Source organism: Gekko japonicus, unplaced genomic scaffold (assembly GCF_001447785.1).
Source record: "Gekko japonicus isolate JY-2015 unplaced genomic scaffold, Gekko_japonicus_V1.1 scaffold651, whole genome shotgun sequence".
In the NCBI taxonomy this organism is placed as follows: Eukaryota; Metazoa; Chordata; class Lepidosauria; order Squamata; family Gekkonidae; genus Gekko; species Gekko japonicus.
Window position 1 is genome coordinate 637,355 of NW_015161970.1, and position 23,164 is coordinate 660,518.

A 23,164-nucleotide genomic window follows, 5' to 3' on the forward strand; every position below is an offset into this window, starting at 1 on the left:
GCTAATGAGTTCCCCTAGCTCTTTTTCTACGAAATAACCCCTGTATATACACTACACTTGATCTTAGCCAAAAGGCCGAGAAGCGATATATATACAGACCAAGGGATCACTCCTCTCTTTAGAGCTACCTCCCTTTTCACTGGGTAGGGATTATTTCTCTTGACTAGAACCTCTGTCCCTTCTTGGCTTGAATGGAGATCTTTTGTGATCCTCTCACTCCCCTTCGCCTCCTTACCAATCCTCAATCAGTGCTAAATTGTCTCTTCTTCAACAGTTCCCAACTGTCATTTCTTAACTGACGCTTTCCACAGAATTCTGTTTGAACAGCCTGTCACTCAAAGGTTCTCGGACTCGTTGAGGCATTAACCCTCGATAGTCCTTCCACAGAGGACAAAGCAGAGACCAATGCGGGAATTTCCCTATGAGTTTCTCATGGGTCCTGGCGTATGTGTGCATGTATAAAGATTGCAGTAAATATGAAGTCTTGAATGGTTCTTCAGTGTAAAACATTATTTATTTTTTAAAGTTATTCATACCACTTGGCATAACTCAGTAATATAATCACACTTCATCCCAAGGGTGGGGTACTCTGACATATGTATCTAATTGTGTTATATTCTGTTCCTTTTGCAAAGCAGTGTGTTATATCCTGGGTTTTTTTGCAAATCAGTAATACATACAGTCCCTAAACTTTCTCCAACAATTCACTTTCTTGGGGACCTGAACTTACCGGTATTTCCCAGTATTTTGCAAAGACAAACTGTGATATGGTGATTAAGTTAAGAATTATCGCCTGGTACTACCCTGGGAGCTCTTCAGCATAGTTCAAAAGATAAATAAAAAGACTTGAGAGTGAGTTACAGTAGTCTAACCTGGAAGTGACCATTGCATGAATCACTGTAGCCAAGTCCTGAGGAGAGAAGTAGGGAACTAGTTGCCGAACCAGCCGGAGGTGGTAAAAGGCTGATTTGGCAACATTGGTGATCTGGCCCTCCATAGTTAATGAGACATCCAGTATTACTTCTAAATTCCTAACCTCTTCACCCTCAGCACTGACATTATGGTGCCCCACCAAGGGCTGGGAGGCGAATTCCCAGATCTCTTCCCACCCCTGCAGCTCAGGAACAGGACCTCCATCTTGGATGGATTTAATTTCAGCCGGCCTTGCTGTAACCAACCAGTTATGGCCTCCAGTGCCAAGTCTGGCCGGCTGTCCATCAACAGGTACATTTGGGAGTAGCTGGGTGAGGGGGTGCATGTAACAACACCGGGGAGAGGACTGCCCCCTGAGGGACACCACTTACCAGTGGGTGTTGGGGTGAAATCCTCTCCCTGAGCACCACCCTCTGTCCCCGATCCTGGAGGAAGTAGGATAGCCATTGCAAAGCGGTCCCCCATATCCCAGTGTCAGTGAGGCAGTGGGTCAGGAGGTCATGATCGACTGTGTCGAATGCTGCTGCAAGGTCAAGAAGCAACAGTGCTGACCCACTTCGGTCCAGGTGTCTCCAGAGGTCATCTGTGAGGGCAACCAGCGCCATCTCAGTCCTGTGGCCAGGGAGTCCACTTGTACTGGAATGGATCCAAGAAAGCCTGGAGTTGCTTGGCTGCCGCTCTCTCGACTACCTTGCCCAGAAAGGAAAGATTCAATACTGGGTGGTAGTTGGCCAGGACAGTAGGGTCCAAAGATGATTTTTTTTAATGGTAGAGCTATCATAAATTGTCTTAGTTATTGTTCCAGTTGTTTGCCAGTGTTTTAGGATTTCTGCATTTGTGCTCTAGAAACAGATCATATAATTTAGATAAACACCCCATAGGACACAATGACAATTTCTCAAAAACTGTTAAAGGCAGTTTGGTGTAGTGGTTAAGAGTGGTAGACTCTAATCTGGAGAAAGCGACTTTGATCCCCCGCTTCTCCACATGCAGCCAGCTGGGTTACCTTGGGTCAGTCACAGTTCTCTCAGAGCTGTTCTCTCATAGCGGTATCTGTTGTGGGGAGAGGAAGGGAAAGAAATTGTAAGCCTCTCTGAGACTCCGAATGAAGGGTGGGGTATAAATCCAACTCTCCTTCTCCTCCCATTTCTTGAAGCTAGGTTTTTTTTGAGCAAAGTAGATGCTCTACCACTAAGTCATGACCCCCCTTCCCACTTTCAAAGCTGAAGGGCAAGAAATGTTTAGATACCAGTCCAAAGAAGTGACTAAGATATTTCTGGATAGCCTACTTAGTTATTCTGTTTGTTTGTGTGTGTTTGTATGTTTGTGTGTGTGTGTGTGTGTGTGTGTGTATGAAGGGAACAGACCCTCAGCATGTGGTCATAGAGCCATGGAACCTCCACAGTACCTCCACAGAACCTCCACAGTAGGTCTGATCGCTTTACTGCATGTTAGTTTGCCCCGGGGCAAACAGCCACACTTCTCCTCTGCAGTTTCCTGCCCGTGTGACAGGCGCCTTAGTTATTCTGTTTGTTTGTGTGTGTTTGTATGTTTGTGTGTGTGTGTGTGTGTGTGTGTGTATGAAGGGAACAGACCCTCAGCATGTGGTCATAGAGTCTCTGCTGGACAGTGGCTTAATTCCACTCAAAAGAGAATCTCCCATGAAATTTGAAAGTCCACAATTGCTTCGGTTGCTTCTATTATGTCCTGAATATGCTTTAGTGCTATTCATACCAAGGCAATGAGCACTCTGGAATTTCATGATATCTTGTAACCCTTGTGAGCCAAACCATTTAATATATTTTTGGTTTTCTTATCCTGTGAGACAGCTCATTTGCTCTGGTAAGCCCAAGGCAGTATTCAGCAGCTTTTCCTAAGACACATACTTAAGGGCTAGCGATCTAACTAAGAAGTTGGTAGACAGGGTGTTGTTGGTAGGGAGGGAATAGCTTAGCTTGTGCAGGAGCTGTCTGTTGGGACAGATTTTGCTAATGCTAATTTTGGTTTTATATTGTTTGGATAGTGGGTCATGCTGCCACCAATATCCTCTCCTAAATTTTCCTTTCTGTTTCAGCAAGATAAGGTAATCACTACTCATTCTATCCTCCTTAAATTCTGGGGGAAGTGAGAGGAGGAAAAAAACCACTGGCACATAAAACGAATTACAGTAGCATAACATGAATGATTTTGTATGCACTACAAAAATGAAGAGTCAGATATGCTGTAAACATTGTAAGCATCAGAGTGCAAGAGTTTATGCTGGACCACTGGTAATAATTAAATAAAATGCCTCAGTTTTTGAGTTCCAGTGAGTGGCTTGTAGCTCAGGTGTGCCAGAATTAACCCAAGCTGGCTGCTGTTTATTTGTTTTGCTTGAAGACTGTTATACTACTAAGTATGATGAAGAAGAGGGCAAATGTTTGGTGCATAATAAGCTGGTAACTACATTGTAACCACCAAGAGACACCCAGATGAAACCTTGAGGTGAACTGGCTGCAAGCAACAGGATAGGGTTGCCAACTCCAGGTTGGGAAATTCCTGGTGATTTGGGGTGGATCCTGGGGAAGAGCAGGGTTTGGGGAGAGGCAGAATGCCTAGATCCCATCCGCCAAAGCAGCCATTTTCTCCAGGGGAACTGATCTCTGTAGCCTGGAGGTCAGTTGTAATTCTGGGAGACCTCCAGACCCTACCTGGAGGTTGTCAGCCCTTCGGCCCAACTGGATTGGCTTGAAAGGGAAACGTTGGCAACAGTATCATCTAGGCTTGCCAAGTCCCCCGGGGGGCGGGGAAACCCCCACCCCAGAGGCCTGTTCCCCACCGCCGGCGGATCGGGCCCCGGGGGGAACCCCACCCTGACGTGCGCATCACCCGGAAGTGACACGACCATGCTGGGCACGCTGGGGGTGGGGCCACGGTCATCTGAGGGAAAACTCTATGGTTTTCCCTCGGATGGTCGTGGCCCCGCCCCCAGCGTGCCCAGCGTCATCATGTCACTTCCGGGTGACGTGCGTGTGGCTCCAGACACCGGACAGGAGTCCCCTGCTCTGGAGGAATTTACACTTGGCAACCCTAGTGTCATCCTAACTAGGATGACTCAGAATCCTACCCAGGACTATTCAATAAGGGTTACTCCCAGGAAATTGCTTTTAGGATTGCACTTCGAGAGGCCGAACTCCAGCCTCTCCAGCATGGCAAGCCAGGATAGCTAAGATATGCTCCCTTACATTGTCCATATGGAAGCTTAAAGTGCACCCTAGAATAGCCATAAAAATAACAATCCACGCAGTAACAAAAAATGAGAAATTACAAACATAATCAAAAAGGACATTCAAAATCTCATATCAACAGTGAGTGAAGCAGTCTGATCTGGTGCAAACTTACTCAGAAGTAAATCTAGGGTTGCCAGGTCTGGGTTGGAAAATACCTGGAGACTTTGGGGATGGATCCAGGAGAGGGCGGGGTTTGGGGAGGGGAGGGGCCTCAGCATGGTACAATGCCATAGAGTCCCCCCTTCAAAGCAGCCATTTTCTCCAGGGGAGCTGATCTCTGTCAGCTGGAGATCACTTGCAAAAGCAGGAGATTCCCAGGCCCCACCTGGAGGCTGGCAACGCTAGGTAAATCCCATTGGTCAGTGGGCCTTACACGTAATCCAACATTCATACAGGATTGCAAACTTACATTATTAACATTTATTCTCCCCTCCCCCATCACTAAGGTTGTGAATTATTATTGCTGGCCACGCGGTGCTGGAATGGAGACTGACCTCCTTTTGTCAAGTTGGTATAAATTGCTTTGCTACATGACTCATAACTGTGCATAGTCAAATAGTTTCATCCGGCTTGTTCCCAATGCACATTCAAGAAGATTTATTTTTGTCCGTTCTTTTGCTCTCATCCTTGAACATCCTTCCCAGCATCTGCGTTTATGGCAAGGCCACGTTGAGAGAAGGGATGGAGAGATACAGTTGTTAGGCCAAGGCCCCCACCTATCTTGGTAACAAATCACTCTGTTGTAGCCACCACTCCCTCCATATATCTGTCTTGCCCCACCATTGCATCCATGGGAGCCACTGATGCACTCCAAGTGGCCAGATTTTGTCCTGAGGCCTTAGGTCCTGAGCAAGCCAAAGGAAAGGCAAAGCAAGGGCTGCTGAGAGCACCTTTTAGAATTATCTGTCAACTTGATTATGCCTTTTGCTTTCCCCTGCTTGTTGCTCTTCCAAATGTTCCTTTTTCTTTCAAATGTGCAGAGACACTGACAGAGGAAGTATCTCAAGGGTTAATAGTCTGTTTTGCTGGATAATAATTTCTGAGGGTAGACCATGTGATTTTCTTTGCTTAACCACCAACCAGATGGTTTGAGAAAACAAGTGGAAATTAGGGTTTGGAGGGGGGGGAATAACATCTTTCTCTTAAACCTGAACAACAAAGCTCCCTTGCAAACTCCTCCCTATTTGCTTCAAAAAACAGTCCTGTTTTCATAGGAATTCCTAGATGGGCTGTCAAGGTATATCATGTTTACAATTGCTGTTTGAAATGGTCCCTAAAGACTAATTAATCTCCCAAGGAAAGCATTTTGTTTACTGAGGCAAACATCTGCATGTTGTATTATTCATGCTTGGAAATTTATTGTTGCATGGAAATGCTCTATCTGTTAACATGGTAAGGTTATATCCCTTCAAGAAATAAATTCATCCAAGACAAAGCACTTCACTTCCAATCTTTTTTTTTTGTTTTGCTTTGTGATATGGAACGTTGCTACACTGAAAGCCTAGATCATTTTATTTATTTAGAATTTTTATGTTGCCTCTCTTGGGAACTGTTTTAAAGAGAAAATGCTTGTGTACCCCCTCCCCAGCATTTCCATCATTATTATTGGAAGATGTGTGCATGCACACAAAAGCTTATGCCTTGAATAAAATTTTGTTGATCTTAAAAGTGCCACTGGACTCAGATTTTGTTCTGTTATTTACTTCACTGATGTTTACACTTTTTGAAGTGGTCTTACGGAAAGGGGGCATTGTGGAACTGAGGCAGAATCTACTAGGGTCCCTGCCACACGGCAGAAAAAAAACACGGGCAAAGTGCGGCTATTCAGAGCCGCACCAAAAGAAACACACGGCGGCGGGATCGCATAGATCCCCTGAGCCGCCACGCCGTTGCTCCCCGGCACGATCAGATGCTGGGGAGGAAGCCACCGACCGGAGACCAAGACAGCCGGCTGCACATGTGTGCGCATGCACAGTTTGGCCAGGAGCCTCGGATGCGCCGGCAAAAGGACGTGCCGGCGATCCCACGGCCACGCTTGATGCGGCCTTTCTGGTAAGTCCACCTCTGTAGGTGGTTTCTTTTAACTACGGATTTTCGGCCTGAAGGACCGGATCAGGGACGGGTGTGCAACGCTTCCCAGATGTTGCGGTGGGATTGCGCTTGTTTGCTGCGCCCCCGATCCGGCCCTCTTCCGGCCCTAAACCTCCCGTGTGACTGGGGCCTAAGTTTACCTGCCAACAGCTTGCCTTAGGCCACTAGTACTATCAGTCTGAGTTCCTGTAAGCAGCCAAGACAAGCAGTTTTACTGGGTATTGTATTTGGCCACAGAGGTCTGCCACCTGGTTGGGGTAGGTCAGAAAAAACTGGGTAAGGCAGTGTCCTGAGTGTGATTTGATTTGCAGGGCTACCTTATGACTTGACTCATTTTTCTTTCCTTGTCTTACTCTGGAAAACAGGTCCAGCAAGAGCCTTCCTCATCATCCCATGTATCCAGTTCTTTATCCTCCCCTGAAAGCAGTAGGAAGTTACGAGGCTTTTCTTCTTCTTCATTGTCCAAAGCATTGCATCCAGAGAGACAGTCATGGCTTGACTTTGTTAACAGCTCTTCCACTGTGGAAGAAGTAGACAATCCATCTTCAGCTGTCACTTATGACTCTAAAGATCCTGATTGCCTGATAATGACAGACTGTAACAAAACAGTGGAAAGTGGTATTGTGGAACCGGAGAACAGCTTTCAGAACTCTTTAAGCAAAGGTGCACCTGCATTAGATGGGGACAGGGATAACATAGCTGAGCCTGGAAAAACAGCACTGAAAGCTCAACCTAAAGGTAAGCCATGGAGAAGGAGATCTGTTGGTCATATGACAGTACTTATCCTGCTTTATCTGTGAGATCTTATTTCAGTATACTTTGGTGTGCAGAAAGATTACATAGTGGCTGTCCTTGCATCAAGCACATCCACTTGAATATGCCATTTGAGAAATTACCCAGCACCTGCAAAGCTGTGGATGTAAATAAGCAACCCTCATGTTCTATTTTGAAATAACAATACTTACAAATAAACAAAGTTTGGATTGCTGTCAAGGATATTTAGGCATTGTTTAGTAATGTGCCAGCTCTTTTATTCACACCCCCTCATGTGAATCACATGCAAGGCCATAGCAATATAACAGAGCTCATGTTTTGTATGCAGAAGAGCCAAGGTTCTATACCTGGCAGGTCTAATGAAAAGGGTCTCAGGTGGCAGAGCTGGTAAAGACCAATGAGGAGATAATCCTGGATCACTGGTTGCAAGCCACAGTAGACAAAACTGTGCTAGGTAGATTAGTGGACCAATGCAATACAAAACACTTGATATATAGTTCACAACTGGGAAATGGCACTTATCACTATGGCTATGCCAGGTCAGGTATTATTTCCACCCCATGTCCTTGATCCCTGTGGATAATCTGCAAGGAAGATTCTAGAACACCTAAACTAGGCCTTCTCATAGCACACCTATGAAAATTGCTACTAGTAAATAATCTTTTTGACATGATTACAAAAGTTCATATGTTTAAGCTTTGTATTATGTGTTTACGTTATGATGAATTTTGGTGACACTGCTTTGGGATGTTCTACACTTGCGTCAAGAATTTCATATTAAGTTGATAAAAATAGCTAAATTAGAATGACTGGTATTTTAAGAAAGGTTTTCGTAACACTTTATTGTAATGATCTCATAAGAACGTAAGAGCCCTGCTGGATCAGACCAGTGGTCCATCTAGTCCAGCATCCTGTCTCATACAGAGGCCAACCGCTGGACAGTGAACAACATGGCATAGAGGCTGAGGCCATCATCTGATGTTGCCTCCTAGCTCTGGGATTTAGAGGATTAATGCCTCTGAATGTGGAGGTTCCCCTCAGTCACCATGGTTAGTAGCTATTGGTAGACTTATCCTCCATGAATCTATCTAATCTCCTTTTGAAGCTGTTTATTCCTGTGGCCATCACTACATCCTCTGGCAGCAAGCTCCACATTTTAATCTCTCTCAGTGTAATGTAGTATTTCCTTTTGTTCACCCTGAACCTACTGCCCATCAGCTTCATTGGATCCACTTGAATTCTAGTAATTTGGGAGAGGAAGAAAAATTTCACTGTCAACTCTCTCCCCCCCATGAATAATTTTATAACCCTCTACCATGTCCCCCCTTAGCTGTCTCTTTTCTTAACTGAAAAGTCCCAGACTCTTCAGCCTTTCCTCACAAAGAAGGTTCTCCAACCCCCTAAACATCTTAGTTGTCCTTCTCTGAACTTTTTCCAGCTATGCAGTGTCCTTTTTGAGATACAGTGACCAGAACTGTAGACGGTATTCCAATTGAGGCTGCACCATAGATCTATACAGAGGCATTACAATATCAGCCATTTTATTCTCAGTACCTTTCCTAATCTCCTGCCAACCTAGCAGTTCGAAAGCAAGAAATTGCAAGTAGATAAATAGGTACCACTTCGGTGGGAAGGTAACAGCGTTCCGTGCACCTTGGTGTTTAGTCATGCCGGCCACATGACCACGGAAACGTCTTCGGACAGCGCTGGCTCTTCGGCTTTGAAACGGGGATGAGCACCCGCAACCCTAGAGTCGGATTCGACTGGCTTTCGAGCAAGGGAACCTTTACCTTTACCTTTACCTTTCCTAATAATCCCTAACACAGAGTTTGCCTTTTTCACTGCTGCAGCCAATGCTCCCCCTAAACTGTGGAGTCTTGTGAGCAAAAATTCTACTTTGTGAGCTACTGGCATTAAAGTTGTGAGCAAGCGATTTGGCTCCTGCATAAATTAGTCTGCTCTGGAGCCATCCTTCCTGAGCAAAGACAAAAATGTTTGTGCCAGAGGCTAAAAAACTGTGAGCTACCTCACACTAACTCAGCTTAGAGGGAACACTGGCTGCAGCACACTGGGTTGACACTCTCATCAAGATATCCACTATGACCCCAAGATCTTTTCCCCTCTCCATCTCAGCAAGTTCAGACCCCATCAGCCTATGTCGCAATGTGCATCACCTTACAAGTTACTCAAAGTTACTCAGTCAAGGATGAATCTGCAAGGTTTATTTATTTACTTCGTTTACAATCAGGCTTTCTCCTGACCCAAAGCAGTTTACATTGTTCTCTTCCATTTTATTCTCATAGCACCCCTGTGAGGTAGGTTAGGCTGAATGTGTGTGACTGGCCCAAGGTCACTCAGCAAGCAATAGTGAGGATTCAAACCTGTGTTGCCCAGATCCTGGCCCTAGACATTGACTACACCGCACTGGCTGCCCCATTACAGTTTTGTTTGAGTATCTTCTTTCTGGTTTGCACCAATTTCTCTTTCCTTGTATCAAATTAACATACTTCCCAATGATCTGGGGATCAGTTTTTATATAACTTAAATGTCCTATACATGGGATAAAATGAACAACCCGTTCCCAATCAGTGATGGCCAGGGCTCTTTTTGTAGAAACAGCCCAGCAGGAACTTATTAGCATAATAGGCCACACCCAACAGCACAAATTCATTAGCATATTAGGCCATACCCCCAACAGCACAGTTCATTAGCTTATTAGGCCACACCCCATATCTTCCCTTGACTTGCCCAGGTGCCCCACGGCTGCGGGATGCCTGGCAAGCTGGCCCTTAAATGCCTCCCCAATCCTTCCAGGGGCCCCCCTGGCCCCCCACTTCGGAGTTGCTGGGGGGGTCGCTCTCCAGGCCTTCCCTCTGTAGCCACACACGCAGAGGTTTTAGCTCTGAAGCCAGCCGGAACTCCATTCCTGTGCGTTTCTGTCCAAAAATAGCCCTGGTGATGGCAATGAAAATGAGGCAGACTAAACCTGATGTCCATGACAACATGTACACAGTCAGAAAACAAGACAGTGACTATAACAGCTCATCTCTGCATCTGACCTTCTAGTGTTCCTTGCTGTTCTGTGACTCCAAGACTATATTTTCTTCCAGTAGTTCTTGAGGAAGAGATTCACATCAGCCCAGCTCCTGGATTGGGGAGCATAGGGGAGCATAACTCCTCCATACAGCAATGTTCTAGGCTAGCACTTTGTGTGTTTTACAATTTATAGGTAACAATTAATATGGGGGGACTTTGAAAACTGTAATACCTCTCCTGAAGAGTCTGAAGTGTCACAGTCCATTACCACTTCAATCTGTTGCATGTCTTGAGCAAACATTTGACTGCCTGCCTAAATGGGAATCATCTCTGTTGTATGATCCCTTGTGAATTAGAAAAAGGATGGTAAATCTGTAATGAGGAAATGACATTTGGCCATTTGATAATAGCAATTGGAATATAAATATGTTTCCAAAAGGTAGAGAACCATACCCTATATGTCCAAAAAGATTGCTAGCAGTCATATGGACGGAAAGACTTCTAGAAGGTATATAAACGGAACTGTGGAATTTACAGAATAGGGATAAAGAAACCATTGGTTTTATTTTGTCTATGTTTATGCTGTCATTCATGGCTCTTTTGGTTCAAGATTTGAGCTTGGCCCAGAGAGTTGTCTTCTAGGACACAGCCATAGCACAGGTTTGTGTAGTGGGAACCGGGGGGGGGGCTATTGCCCCGATTACCCACCTTTGAATTTGATCAAGAAAGAAATTGTGTGTTGCGGAGAGTAGCACTATTGATTTTTACTTCATTTTAATTTTTTTAATATATATTTATATTTATTATCTTCTACTGGCTTTTATTGATTTTATTGTGCTTTATTGCTTGGTAAGCCATCTTGGGTTTTTAGTTGAAAAGCAGTTTGACCCAGTCCTTTTTGATGCAAAGCAAACAAACAGCCAGAGAGGAAGAAGTTAAAAAAACCCCCCCCCCCCCTGCTTGGTGTACCATTGAAGCTGAATTTGGCTTTTGGAAAAATAATTGTGTTTGTGTGGGTGTGGGTGTGGGTGTGTGGGTGGGTATCACATAATTCCATGTAATGTGTCATTTGAGCCCAAGCCTATAAACAGGGGCTTTGACTACGTGCTCTCGGTCCAGAGGCTTCTCTTGCAAGTCGTAGGGCAGTTAGACACAAACAGCAGCTGGCTGTTGTCATTTTTATTTCCTTTGGCAGTTGTTGGGGCGACATGCCTGATGATAACAGAAGGCAAAAAAAGGAAGCTGTAGAAAATGAAACACGGCTGCAACAGAATGGGACTTTATTTATGTTATGATCACCCCCCCCCCCAGCAATAACATCCTCCTTCCTGTGGCATTTATGGACCTGTTGGAGTTTATTGGCCGAATGTAGGCAAGACAGTTTATCTGATCCTCTAATGATTCTTCTAGACTTTGCCTTAACTCAGTCAATAGAGAAGCCTAAGCCTGTAATAGCGGTTTGCCCTATAGAGAAGCCTAAGCCCAGCAGTTCGAAAGCAGATGTAACATCCATGCAAGTAGATAAATGGGTACCCACCCTTAGAAGGGTGGGGGGCACCCTCCTCTGGCGAGGCGTGTGGAGGCGACGGCAATAGCGATGGAGACGGCAGCGATGGCGGAGTACTGGCAGTGGAAGCAAGGCGACGTGGCAGCAGTGAGCGGTGAGCAGCAGGCCGGAAGGAGAGATCCCTGGTGGCTGGCAGCGGGAGCAACAGGCGACTGTCGTACTGCAGGAGGCGCGTGGTGACGTCACCCGAGGGCGCAGCGGAGCCAAAGGGACATAGCCGGGACCTGAGGAGGATGTCGCCGGCGCGCCGGATCACAAAAAATGCGCCAGAAGAACAACAGCTCGATACCGCCGGGAAAAAAGCCAGCTAGACCGGAATAAAAGAGACATCTACCTCCACCTGGGGGTAGGCTGTCCCATTCCCCGTGGAAAATGTGGCCTTAGTTAGGGTTAAAATTGTGACTAGCACCCTCCATGTAAAACCGGCCAGAGACCCCTACGGGGGTTAGGGCGGTATATCAAGTTGAATAAATAAATAAATAAATAAAATAAATAATAGGAATAACTGTAGAAACTCCTAATCACATTTTTCACATTTACTTGACAGAAGGATCTTGGCAGGGGTCATTTCGTAGAAAAAGAGCTAGGGGAACTAATTAGCATAACTCATTAGCATATGCCACACCCCCTGACATCACCGGAAGTGTGTCATAAGGCCACACCCACTGACATCACTGGAAGTGTGTCATAAGGCCACATACCCCGCCCCCAACGGTCCCGGCCGCCACCGACGGCCTTGCAGCTCCATTGCCGAGCCCCATGAGGGCCCCGGCGGTGGACCTGCAAGGCCGGCGGGAGTGCAAGGAAGCCCCGCGAAGGCCCTCCCTGGCCCCAGGCAGGCAGGGGTGGGGAGAGGCAGGGAGGAAGCAACTTACCCTCCCTCTTCTCCTGCCTCCTCCTGGCTGAATGAGGGCCGGAAGCGGGGCGGCTGGAAGCAGGGGGCGGGGCTTCGTCATGTGCCCCGCCCCCCGTACCTCACCCGGGGGAACTGCGATCCCCCGAGATCCCCTCTGAAATGACCTCTGGATCTTGGCCAGACATTTCCATGGAGTAATACATGGCCGCATCCTTAACAGTCCTTGGCAAAGCCGTACATCTGGCTAATGTATCCATAATCCTTGTATTATGTCACTGGGATGGCAAGAGCATTGAATGAAGGAAAGCCAAAGAGAGGAGACGAGCAAATTAAAATGAGGGTATTTCAGGGGTGGGGTGTATGCATGACAAAGCTGCAGGACCTGATGAAATAAAACAGTTGCATGCAAATGAGGACAGGGCTCCTGAACCTATGAGAGCTACATAGAGGAGATGAATTTGGTGGATTTCATCATCCTGCAATGATCAAAGAAGCAGAGCCTCTTACGTATCTATTAATGGTACAAAAGCCATGCCTCTAGCCCCTTGAAGCAGGGTGTAGCCAAAACCAAGCATCAGCCACAATATTTTTGGATAGTGCCTCAGGCATCTTTTCTTCTAATACAGTTAATATATGACTCCTCACTGGTACAGTGGATGGAGCACTAGGTTTAGATTAAATCTGCATTCATCTTGCCATTTTTCTGCCTGCAGGGGGTAAAACCCTACTTCACTCCCAATCCCTCACCCTTCAGAAATTAAGAAAAATAGCCAGAAAATGGCCTCCATAGTGATGCTCTAGGAATTTCCCCATGTCTCTGTGCTTTGTATGATAGAGATTCAGTGAAATTCCTAGGTCATCTTTCAGAAGTGATGTGACATCTTCCGCAAATTCCATTCACCCAGCACAGCCCTCAAAAATCTCCTAGCATTTGCCAAGGCAATGTTGGCAGCCTTAGTTATGCAAGCCCCAGATGCCTATCTTTAAAGGGGAGACTCTGTTCCTTTACAGGTCTTCATGCAGCTGGGATATATGGCATAGAAATGGCCACCCTTTCCAGCTGACTAAATGTTATCTGTGTGGCCCCACCCCTGGCCAGTTTGCTGTAGTGGTTAAGAACTGAAGACTCTAATCTGGAGAACCAGGTTTATTTATTTATCTAAATTATAGTAGCCACTCTCCCCAAAGCTGGCTCAGAGCGGGTAACATCAAACCATAAAATACAATTTTAATAACCTCTAAAACAGTATACAATTTCAATAAATGCAGTAAAATTTATGGCAGTAGGGTTTGATTCCCCACTCCTCCACATGCAGCCAGCTGTGTGACCTTGGGTCAGTCAGAGTTCTCTCAGAGCTGTTCTCTCAAGAGCAGTTCTCTCAGCGCTCTCTCAACCCCACCTACCTCACAGGGTGTCTGTTGTGGGGAGAGGAGGGAAGGAGATTGTAAGCCACTCTGAGACTTCAAGTGAAGGGTGGAATCTAAATCCAATCCCTTCTTCTTCACAAAAGCTCATACCCGGCCACATATTTTGTTAGTCTTTAAGTTGCTACTGGACTCTTGCTCTTTTCTTCTGCTACAGACTAACACAGCTACCATCTTGAGCTATGTTAAATGGCTTAGTGTTGGATCTGTGGATATTTTTCTAAGGATTGGGCAAGGCCTCTTCATTTTCATAATGTACAGAACTAAACCTCTGAATCGTCTTTATCTCTGTCTGAGTGTACTTGAGCCTGAGAGCTTCCATTCTGAGGGAACCTGCAGAGGGGTGTGGCTCTGGGTCCCATTGCACTTCTGGCTGCAGTAGAAGAACTAAATTCAAGTCCAGTAGCCCCTTGGAGACAAACAAGATTTTGGGGTTATAAGCTTTTGAGAGTCAAAGCTCCCTTTGCAGGAACAATAGGGCCTAGAAGTGTGGGTATTGGGGAATAGGGTTGCCAAGTCCATCTTCCACCCCCAGTGGGGGACTTTGGGGGTGTTCCTGGAAGGGGTGGGGCATCCCCAACATGATGGGGTCACGTTGGGGATGTCTGCCCCCCCCCACCGTGCGCCGGATCTCCAGAAATAGCAGTTCCCTGCACTTAAAGTAGCCAGCAGCCGGCATTTCCCCTTTAAGAGAAGCTGTGTTTCCCTTTTAAGAACGAAGCTGGCTTTTCCCTGCAAGCTTGTGGAGTTCGCGCTTGGGATGAAACACGGGTTGCACACCCTTAAAGGGAGAGAGATGGGTGGCTGTGGGTGTTGGGGGTGGGGCTACTTTGGGGGTGGGGAGTGGGGTTTCCCCCGCCGGCCCTCTGGCCGGTGGCGGGTAGAAACCCCCCCAAAACGGGGGACCCCTGGCAAACCGGGGGGGTTGGCAACCCTATTGGGGAATGAACCTGATTTTAAATGTGGATTTATATCAGACCTGCAAGGAACATTCAATAAATTAATTCCATTTAAAGGGCTTGTTCTGAATAGGATGAGAGACAGCCTGATTATTGTTTGTGCCTCTGTGGAGCATGGAATTTTGCACAATGTCCTGAGTGCAAATTTTTGTGTTTCAGAAAGAGACTCTAAAGCCATTCTTAAACACTAGGTCAGGAAAAGAATGGACCTGAAATGTTCCTTTGGTCTATTTTCTGTTGTTCTTTCTTTGAATCCAAGGGGAGTAGCCATGTTTGGGAATAAATTCTTCGAAGCTCTAGAAGCATATGGACATGTGGGAATCCTGGATCTGAGAGAATTATTGAATTGGTTGTGGTCAGATAGCAGTTCTTCGCTCTTCCTTCTTTGGGTCCCCAACAACCCTTCCTTCTTTGGGTCTCCAGGGAAGTCAGGGTGGTTACACGGTGGAGCAAGGCTCTTTGGTGCGCTCCAGAAGCACTAAATAGCATTGTCTAAGCACTTGAGCTGTCATTTCCTTCCGCTAAGCTTTATCTGATATTTACAGATGCTCAACAGGCATCAGGCATTAGAGCTTTTAACTATACATCTTATTCTGATACAGGCCCGTAGCCAGGACTGTTTGGTTTGTGGGGCATATATTTTTCTTGTGCGGCAGCCTTCTATGAGCAATGCCAAAGACCCAGAGGATCTCTGGGCATCACCCCCCAGGGGAGCTCAGGGCAACTGGTGCAGGGGGGGCGGGGCTTTGTCATGTGCCCCGCCCCCTGCACCTCACCCGGGGGAACTGTGTTCCCCCGCATTCCCCCCCGAAATGACCTCTGCACCCACGGCTCTTTTTGTAGAAAAAGCCCAGCAGGAACTCATTAGCATAATAGGCCACAACCAAAAGCAGGAACTCATTAGCATATTAGGCCACACCCCTGACAGCACAGCTCATTAGCACATTAGGCCACACACCCCATGTTACCAGAAGTGTGGTTATCCAGCCACACCCACCTCTTGCTTGTTATTCTGGTTACCTTGTTTGTTGTCAAAACCCAGGGCTTTTTTTGTAGCAGGAACTCCTTTGCATGTTAAGCCACACACCCCTAATGTAGCCAATCCTAATGAGTTTCTGCTTTTGGGTGTGGCCTATTATGCTAATGAGTTCTTGCTGGGCATGACCAACTTGGGAGCCAGCCAAAACTCCGTTCCTGTGCGTTCCTGCCCAAATATAGCCCTGCTGACACCTAAAACTCACCAGCCGAGGCACCTGGCAAACCTCAACGGGGAGGGAGTTTCATAAACGGGTCACCAATGTGCAGAAAAAGACTCTCTCCTTTGTAACCTGACTTTGGAAAGAAGAGGCTTTCTGAACTGGAGCATCTTAATTTTTAGGCAGGTCACATAATGTGATGCAGACTGAAAAGTGCATTGGGCGCTATGTTGGCTGCCAACCTCCAGGTGGGGTCTTGAGATCTTCTGGAATCACAACTAATCCTCAGACGATGGAGATTAGCTCCACTGGAGACAATGGCTACTTTAGAAGATCGAATCTATTGCATCACACCCCCGCTGAGCGTCCTTGAGGGTTGCCAAGTCCAAATCTGTAAATTCCTCGAGACTGAGGGAGGAGGTGTCAGAGGTTAGGAAAGGCTGCGTTTGGGAATGGGCTCAGCAGGATATGAAGCCATAGAATCTCCCCCTCAAAGCAGCCATTTTCTCTGTTGTCTGGAGAGCAGTTGTAACTGGGAGATCTCCAGGCCACACCTGGAGGTTGCCAACCCTAGCTCCCTCCCATCACCAAACCCCTCCATCTCTGGGCTCCAATTTCCAGGAATTTGTCAGTTTGGGGTAGGCAGCCCTAGGTGCCAGGGCCTATCCACCATGAGGCTGTGGAATGGGCTCCCCCATCACTCCAGCTGCCCAAACCAATCCCGAGCTCTAAATATATGTAGAGATCAGTGACAAGTACTTTCTTCTCTAAAAGGTGGTTTGGGGACTGAGAAAGTATTTTGTTACTCACCCTGCCTCCCATTTGTATTGAAGTTCTCTAATGCAAATAGTCTACAGTCCAAAGGAGCTGGAGGATTACTCATTTGCATTCTTCTTTTTCTGGTTGTGGGGAAGGGCCCATGGAAGTCCCTCCGCTATCCACTGGAAGTGCCCACTGTCCACTTCAGAGAATTCATCAGGTGGTGGCCAGATGATAAACAATATATCCACAGCCTTAACTAGCAACCTCAAACCGTGAAAATATCAGGATACCGAATTCTGCATCCCAAATCCAATTCAAATACTCTCGTATTTATATCCTGTCCTCCCTGCAAAGTACTCAAGCTGGCAGGTTGGATCTTAGCAGGTTGGAGCCTGTGAGGGAGCCTTAGCTGAGACAGAGCAACAGGTATAAGGTCACCCAGAGAGTTTCATGACCAGAGTGGGGACCTGAACACAGTCTACATCTACACCACATGCTCCGGAAAGCCCAGGCTAACTCGATCTCTTCAGAACTCAAAAGCTAAGCAGGGTTGGCCGTGGTTAGTATCTGGATGAGAGACCACCAAGAAATACCAGGGTTGCTATACAAGGGCAGGCAATGGCAAACCACTTTTGAATAAGAAGAAGAAGAAGAAGAAGAAGAGATTGGATTTATACCCCGCCCTTCACTACCCAAAGGTGTCTCAGAGCGGCTTACAAACTCCTTTCTCTTCCCCTCCCCACAACAGACACCCTGTGAGGTGGGTGGGGCTGAGAGAACTCTGACACAAACTGCTCTTTTTCAAGGACAGCTGTGCCAGAGCTTGTGACTGACCCAAGGTCACATCAGCAGGTGCAAGTGGAGGAGTGGGGAATCAAACCCGGTTCTCCCAGATTAGAGTCCGCACACTTAACCACTACACCAAACTGGCTCTTTTAAGCATCTCTTGCCTTGAAAACCACATTGTGCAAATATATCCACTAAAATATGTATGCACATATCTGACAAAGGGGAGGGAAGGCAGCATGTTGTAGACTGGTCCCATCAGATTTTGGAAGCTAAACGAGGTCAGTACTTGGATGGGGGACCACCAAGGAAGACTCTGAAGAGGAAGGCCATGGCAAGCCACCTCTGCCTTCTCACTTGCCTTGAAGGCCCCTTGCTGAGATCACCATAAGTCACCTGCAATTAGATGACACTTTACACACACACCAATCTGACAACAGGAGCTCTGGGTCTCAAAAGCTCGTTACCCCCCCCCCAATCTTTTTGGTCTCCAAGATGCTTGTTGTTGTTCAGTCGCACAGTCGAGTCCGACTCTTCACGACCCCATGGACCAGCTCCCGCCAGGCCCTCCTGTCTTCCGCTGTCCTCTGAAGTTGGCTCAATTTCATGTTCACTGCGTCGCTGACACTGTCCAGCCATCTCATCCTTTGCCGTCCCCATCTTCTTTGACCTTTAGTCTTTCCCAAGATGCTACTGGGCTCAAATCTAACTACACATTTAAAAGATGGCTTCTATTGCTAAGACGTTGCACACCCCTATTGTACTATCACCATGTGACCACAATCACACATTTGATGGGAACTGAACATTTAATTCCAGTTTGTTAGCCTGTTAACTCCGCCACAGGGCTTTAAATGTCACTAGGAAGTAGGTCTGCTATTTAACAGCTAGTGGGCATGCAGGCACTATTGCTCAGAGTGGGGGAAGGATACTCTGCTTGACACGTGGAGTTTGGTAGCTCATCCTTTAACTACTCTTGCAAATGACATTATAAAAGAGAAGTTGAGAACTGAAACAGGGTTTTTTAAAGGTTACTTTATATCTTCCAGAGTGATCAAAGTTCCCCTTGTGAAGTTATCCAGGTAGAATACTGTCAGGCTGCTTTTCTGATCCAGCAGTGCTGGAGATATAGGTTTCTTTATTTTAAACACAGGATCTAGTTTCCAGAACTGGTTCCTTTTTAGTCACTTGCAATCCTGAACACACTTTCTCATATGCTTCCTGGATGTGTTATAACTCTTTACAGAACAATGTTCCAAAAGCAAATAGTTCTGGGCTGCTTTCATTATTAATAATAGCTACTTCTACAGTACTCTCAGTATATAATGTGCTTTAGGATTGTTGTTTCATCTGTATTAGGAAGGCTATGAAGTGGTTGGTCTTTTTTTCACAGGAAAGGCTGAGAAACAGAAATCTGGCCCAAGGTCACCCAGAAAGCTTCCATGGCCAAGTGGGTTTTGAACTGGGGTCTCATAGATCCTAGTCAGGCACTCGAACCACTACACCACACTGGCTGTGATAGCTCAGTGAGGTTCTTAAACCTCCTTTGTTTTGTAAGGGAGGGGATATTTTCCATCCTCCCTGATGGTGCTGCCTATGCCTCCAGCGGGGAACCTAAAGTGAAGTGGCTTACATCATCTTCTTCCGTTCCATTTTACACTCACAACAACCCTGTGAGGTAGGTCTGCCTGAGAGTGCATGACTGGCCCAAAGTCAGCCAGCAGCCTTCCATGGCAGAGTGGGGATTCAGAACTGGACATCCTTGATCCTAGTCTGATATTCCAACCATTATACAACACAGGCTTTGATGAATCAGTGAAGTTGTTGAATCCCCTTTGTTCTGTCACATAGGGGGTATTTCTCCACTCTCTCTGTGCTGCATGCAGTTTCCTGGCTTCTCCAGAGTAAACCTTTGCTTATATTGCAAGTAACAGAGATGTTACAGAACTAATATGTGCCAGGATAGACCTGTTCCCATAAGAAGCCAATGTTGGATCAGGCCACTGGATGGGCCAAACTACCAGGTGCCATCAGGAGGTCCAGCAGTGGGGCCAGAACACTAGAAGCCCTCCCACTACTGACCCCCACTAAGCACCAAGAATACAGAGCATCACTTGCCCCAGACTGAGAGTTCCTCTCTATACCTTGTGGCTAATAGCCACTGATGGACCTCTGCTCCATATGTTTATCCAATTCCCTCTTGAAGCTGTCCATGCTTGTAGCCGCCACCACCTCCTGTGGCAGTGAATCCCATGTGTTTTATTGTTGATGCTGCAGTTCCCATGATCATCCTGAAGCTGGTTGCCAATTTTAATATGCCCAGCATTATCTCTCCTTATTAATAAAAGCGATTTGGGGTGGCAAAGTTCTATTCACACCAAAATCAGTTGGCCGCCTGAACTGCCATTCCAAAGGCGCTGCCTGCGTTGCCTGGCTGCATTCCGGGGTCCCGCCCACACAAGCCCCGGCCACCAGCTTGCCTTCAGTATGCACGGAGCTGCTGGACAGAGTGTGCGGTCTGGTGGCTGGATGCTTGGCCAAGCCCCTTCCTCCCACCCCTGTGCCGGTCTTCGTCACCCCCAGCTGACTTGGCGGCCAGCCTGCGAGCAGACGGGGGGGCTGGCGCATCACTGGGACAAAGAGCCGTCGAGGCGGCCTGGTGTCAGTTATGCTGCCATAGGGGTTGGAATGATCAGGCAGTCAGTATAATTGCTATTGCATTCCTTTCTGTGCTTATCGGTAACAATGGGCAGGTGGGAGTTGTGTTGTCTGCTTTTTTCCAGGGAGCCGTGGGAGAAGGCGAGTTCCCAACTTCGGCTAGAAACCGTTTGCTCGCTTTATCCCACGCGCAGGAGGGTGCCTAATTGGCCAGCGCAGGGGGGGGGGGGGGATATGAATACCCTATATCTTATTATGTTCAAGGGGAACCTGCCATTCTTAACAGTGACTATGTTAACGCATCTATAGCTCTTCAATAAAAGTATTACCTTTCCTGAAAGCGTGTACTACATTGTTGGCTATGGGTTCTGACACCTGGAGGCCGCTGGATGCAGCAGGGCCCAGTGGTATGGGGAGGGCAGAGAGACGGGGGGATGGGCCTCACTTTCCTCTGATGAGACGGGCGCCCCAGCCCCTTCACCGCCCACGAGGTTGTCAGCCCCTGGGGCCTCCCTGTCTTTCTAGCGCTCGTTGCCTTCTCTCTGCAACGGGCTTCCCTCGTAGTCTCAAAATATAGGTGAAAAATCCATAGAATTTCACCCAAATACCAGAGCATCCCCTTGTGACATCCCCAGCACAGTGATGGCACTTCCAAGTGACGTCATCACATCGGGGAAGTCATGTGACATCTCTGCCCACTCCCTGGAGTGCCCCGCAATCCCTCTGCTGCACCGACAAGAGGACCTGGCAGCCCTAATCTCTCACTATTACAATTGCTTTCCAAACAACCAGGATCACTTCCTCCGGAGAAAATGGCTGCTCTGGAGGGTGGGCTCTATGGCACACCCTGCTGAGGTCCCTCCCCTCCCCAAACTCTGCTCTCCCCAGGCTCTACCCCTGAAACCTCCAGGAATTTTCCAGTCCAGAGCTGGCACCCCTAGTGCTGGGCCATGGAGACCACAAACCTTGGTGCTAGGAGACCAGACAGAACCATGGCACATTTGGGGCAAGTCTTTCCCAAATTTCTGCTTTTGGTTCTTCCTGTTTTCTATTATTTGCTACTGTTACTAAATTCTGCTTGGGGTGAAATTTGGTAACCACCCTAGAAAGAAACTTCTAAGCCGGCAACAATGACTATAAAGAATGAACTGGAGAATACACAGGCCATCTTTTCACCTTGCTGGACCAGAACAACCAGTGATTTTAGGTATTTTTTTAAAGTATGATTTCTATATTATTTCCTCCATTATTTACCAAAGAGGAGTCTCTCATCATCTGTCCCAAAAGTGGAGATGACAGCAGGAAGTAAAAAAGTGAACATTAATCAGTGCCAATGAACATCCATAGAACAAAATCAATCTGCTCCTGTAAAGGTTATGAATACATGTGTGCACAAACTCGTTCACACTGTTTCTTGTATTGCCAGAGCTCTAGGGCAACAGGACTTCACATAGTTGTGTGGAAAATCAATCACTTTCCCTGAGTGCCATCCTTAAAAGCTCCACTCTGGGTACACAGACTGTTCCTGATAGACAGCATTAGAGAGAAATTCAAAGGCCAGATTCTGCACTTCAAGAGTTCAAGGACATCTGTTTGTGTTTCAGGTGTGATATATTATTTGCGGGAGGTATGTCTGATTTGAGTCCCTGGTTTCTCTTTGTGCATAATTTGTCTACACCTCTCCAGGCCTTTGATTTCTCTGTTAGTGCCTAAGGGAACAATTCATAACTTCCTCTAATAGGTGCGTTCTGAATGTTTTCCCATTCAGTCATTAAAAACCCTCTCTGATTATACAAACTGTTCTTCTCACCTTTATCATTTCAGCTCCTTTCCTGTTCTTGAGAACCTTCATATTTTGATGAGGAACTCTCTTCTTGTTTGTCTCTATTGCCTTTAATCGTTCATTACAGCTAATTTACAAAACACATTATTTTATTTATTTAGGCCACATGTATACCTATACTCGAGCCTGCATTGTGGGGAGAGCGGGGTATAAATGTGATAAATAAATAAATAAATAAATAAATAAAACCTCACCTTTCTCTTGCCACGGTCAGGATGCAATGTGGGTGACAACAATAAATAAAATACATAAATGATATTAAATGATCTGAAATACAGTAAAAAACAGATCATTAAAAAGATAGTTAGTTTAAACTGTTAAGCCTTTTAAATAATTATCTCTTGGCAGTCCAACCAGAAAGCCTGCAGACTATTCCATGACCATAGTAGAAGAACAGAAAGGTCCAGATCTGGGCTACCACAGACAATGTCCTTGAGAGCACGGGGTCTATTATGAGATCTTTTTGTGAAAAGCATATCTGCATCATGGCTCTACTTAGGAAATCAGGGCCTTCAAGAATATGAGCTAGGGCTGCCAGATCCCCCAGGGGGGCAGGGGTTTGCCCGCTCTAGAGGCTCCCAACCCACCAGCCTGTATCTGGCCAGTGTGGGGAACTCTGCCCCCAAGGTAACTGGATCGGGCCAACATGCCCGGCACGATGACATCACTCGGAGGTGATGTCATTGCACCGGGCACATTGTCAGGGGGACACTCTAGCAAATGCTAGAGCTTTCCCCGGTGACATGCATAGCATGGTGACATCACTTTTGGGTGACATCATCATGGTGCACATGTGCTACACACGTGAGCAAAAGTCCCAGACCAGGAGCTTCGCCCCCGCTGGAAAGAGATAGGGACCTGGCAACCCTAATATGAGCCCAGGTCATGAAGGGCTTTGAAGGTCAGGTCTAGCACCTTAAATTGTACCAGTAAACATAGAGGCAGCCATTGGGAGGGATTTCACAGCTGGTGGGCAGAGGCTTATACCAAATGGGCCATGGCTAAGGTT

The 23,164-nt window shown here is 46.8% G+C and overlaps 1 protein-coding gene across 1 annotated transcript in view; it reads left to right on the top strand.

Annotated features, from left to right (window-relative positions):
• The window catches only part of IPCEF1 (interaction protein for cytohesin exchange factors 1), a 73,326-nt gene that overhangs the window by 33,245 nt on the left and 16,917 nt on the right, over positions 1-23,164 (top strand). The window contains 1 exon segment of the mRNA XM_015429662.1: positions 6,659-7,031. Within this exon segment, the coding sequence (XP_015285148.1) occupies positions 6,659-7,031 (373 nt within the window).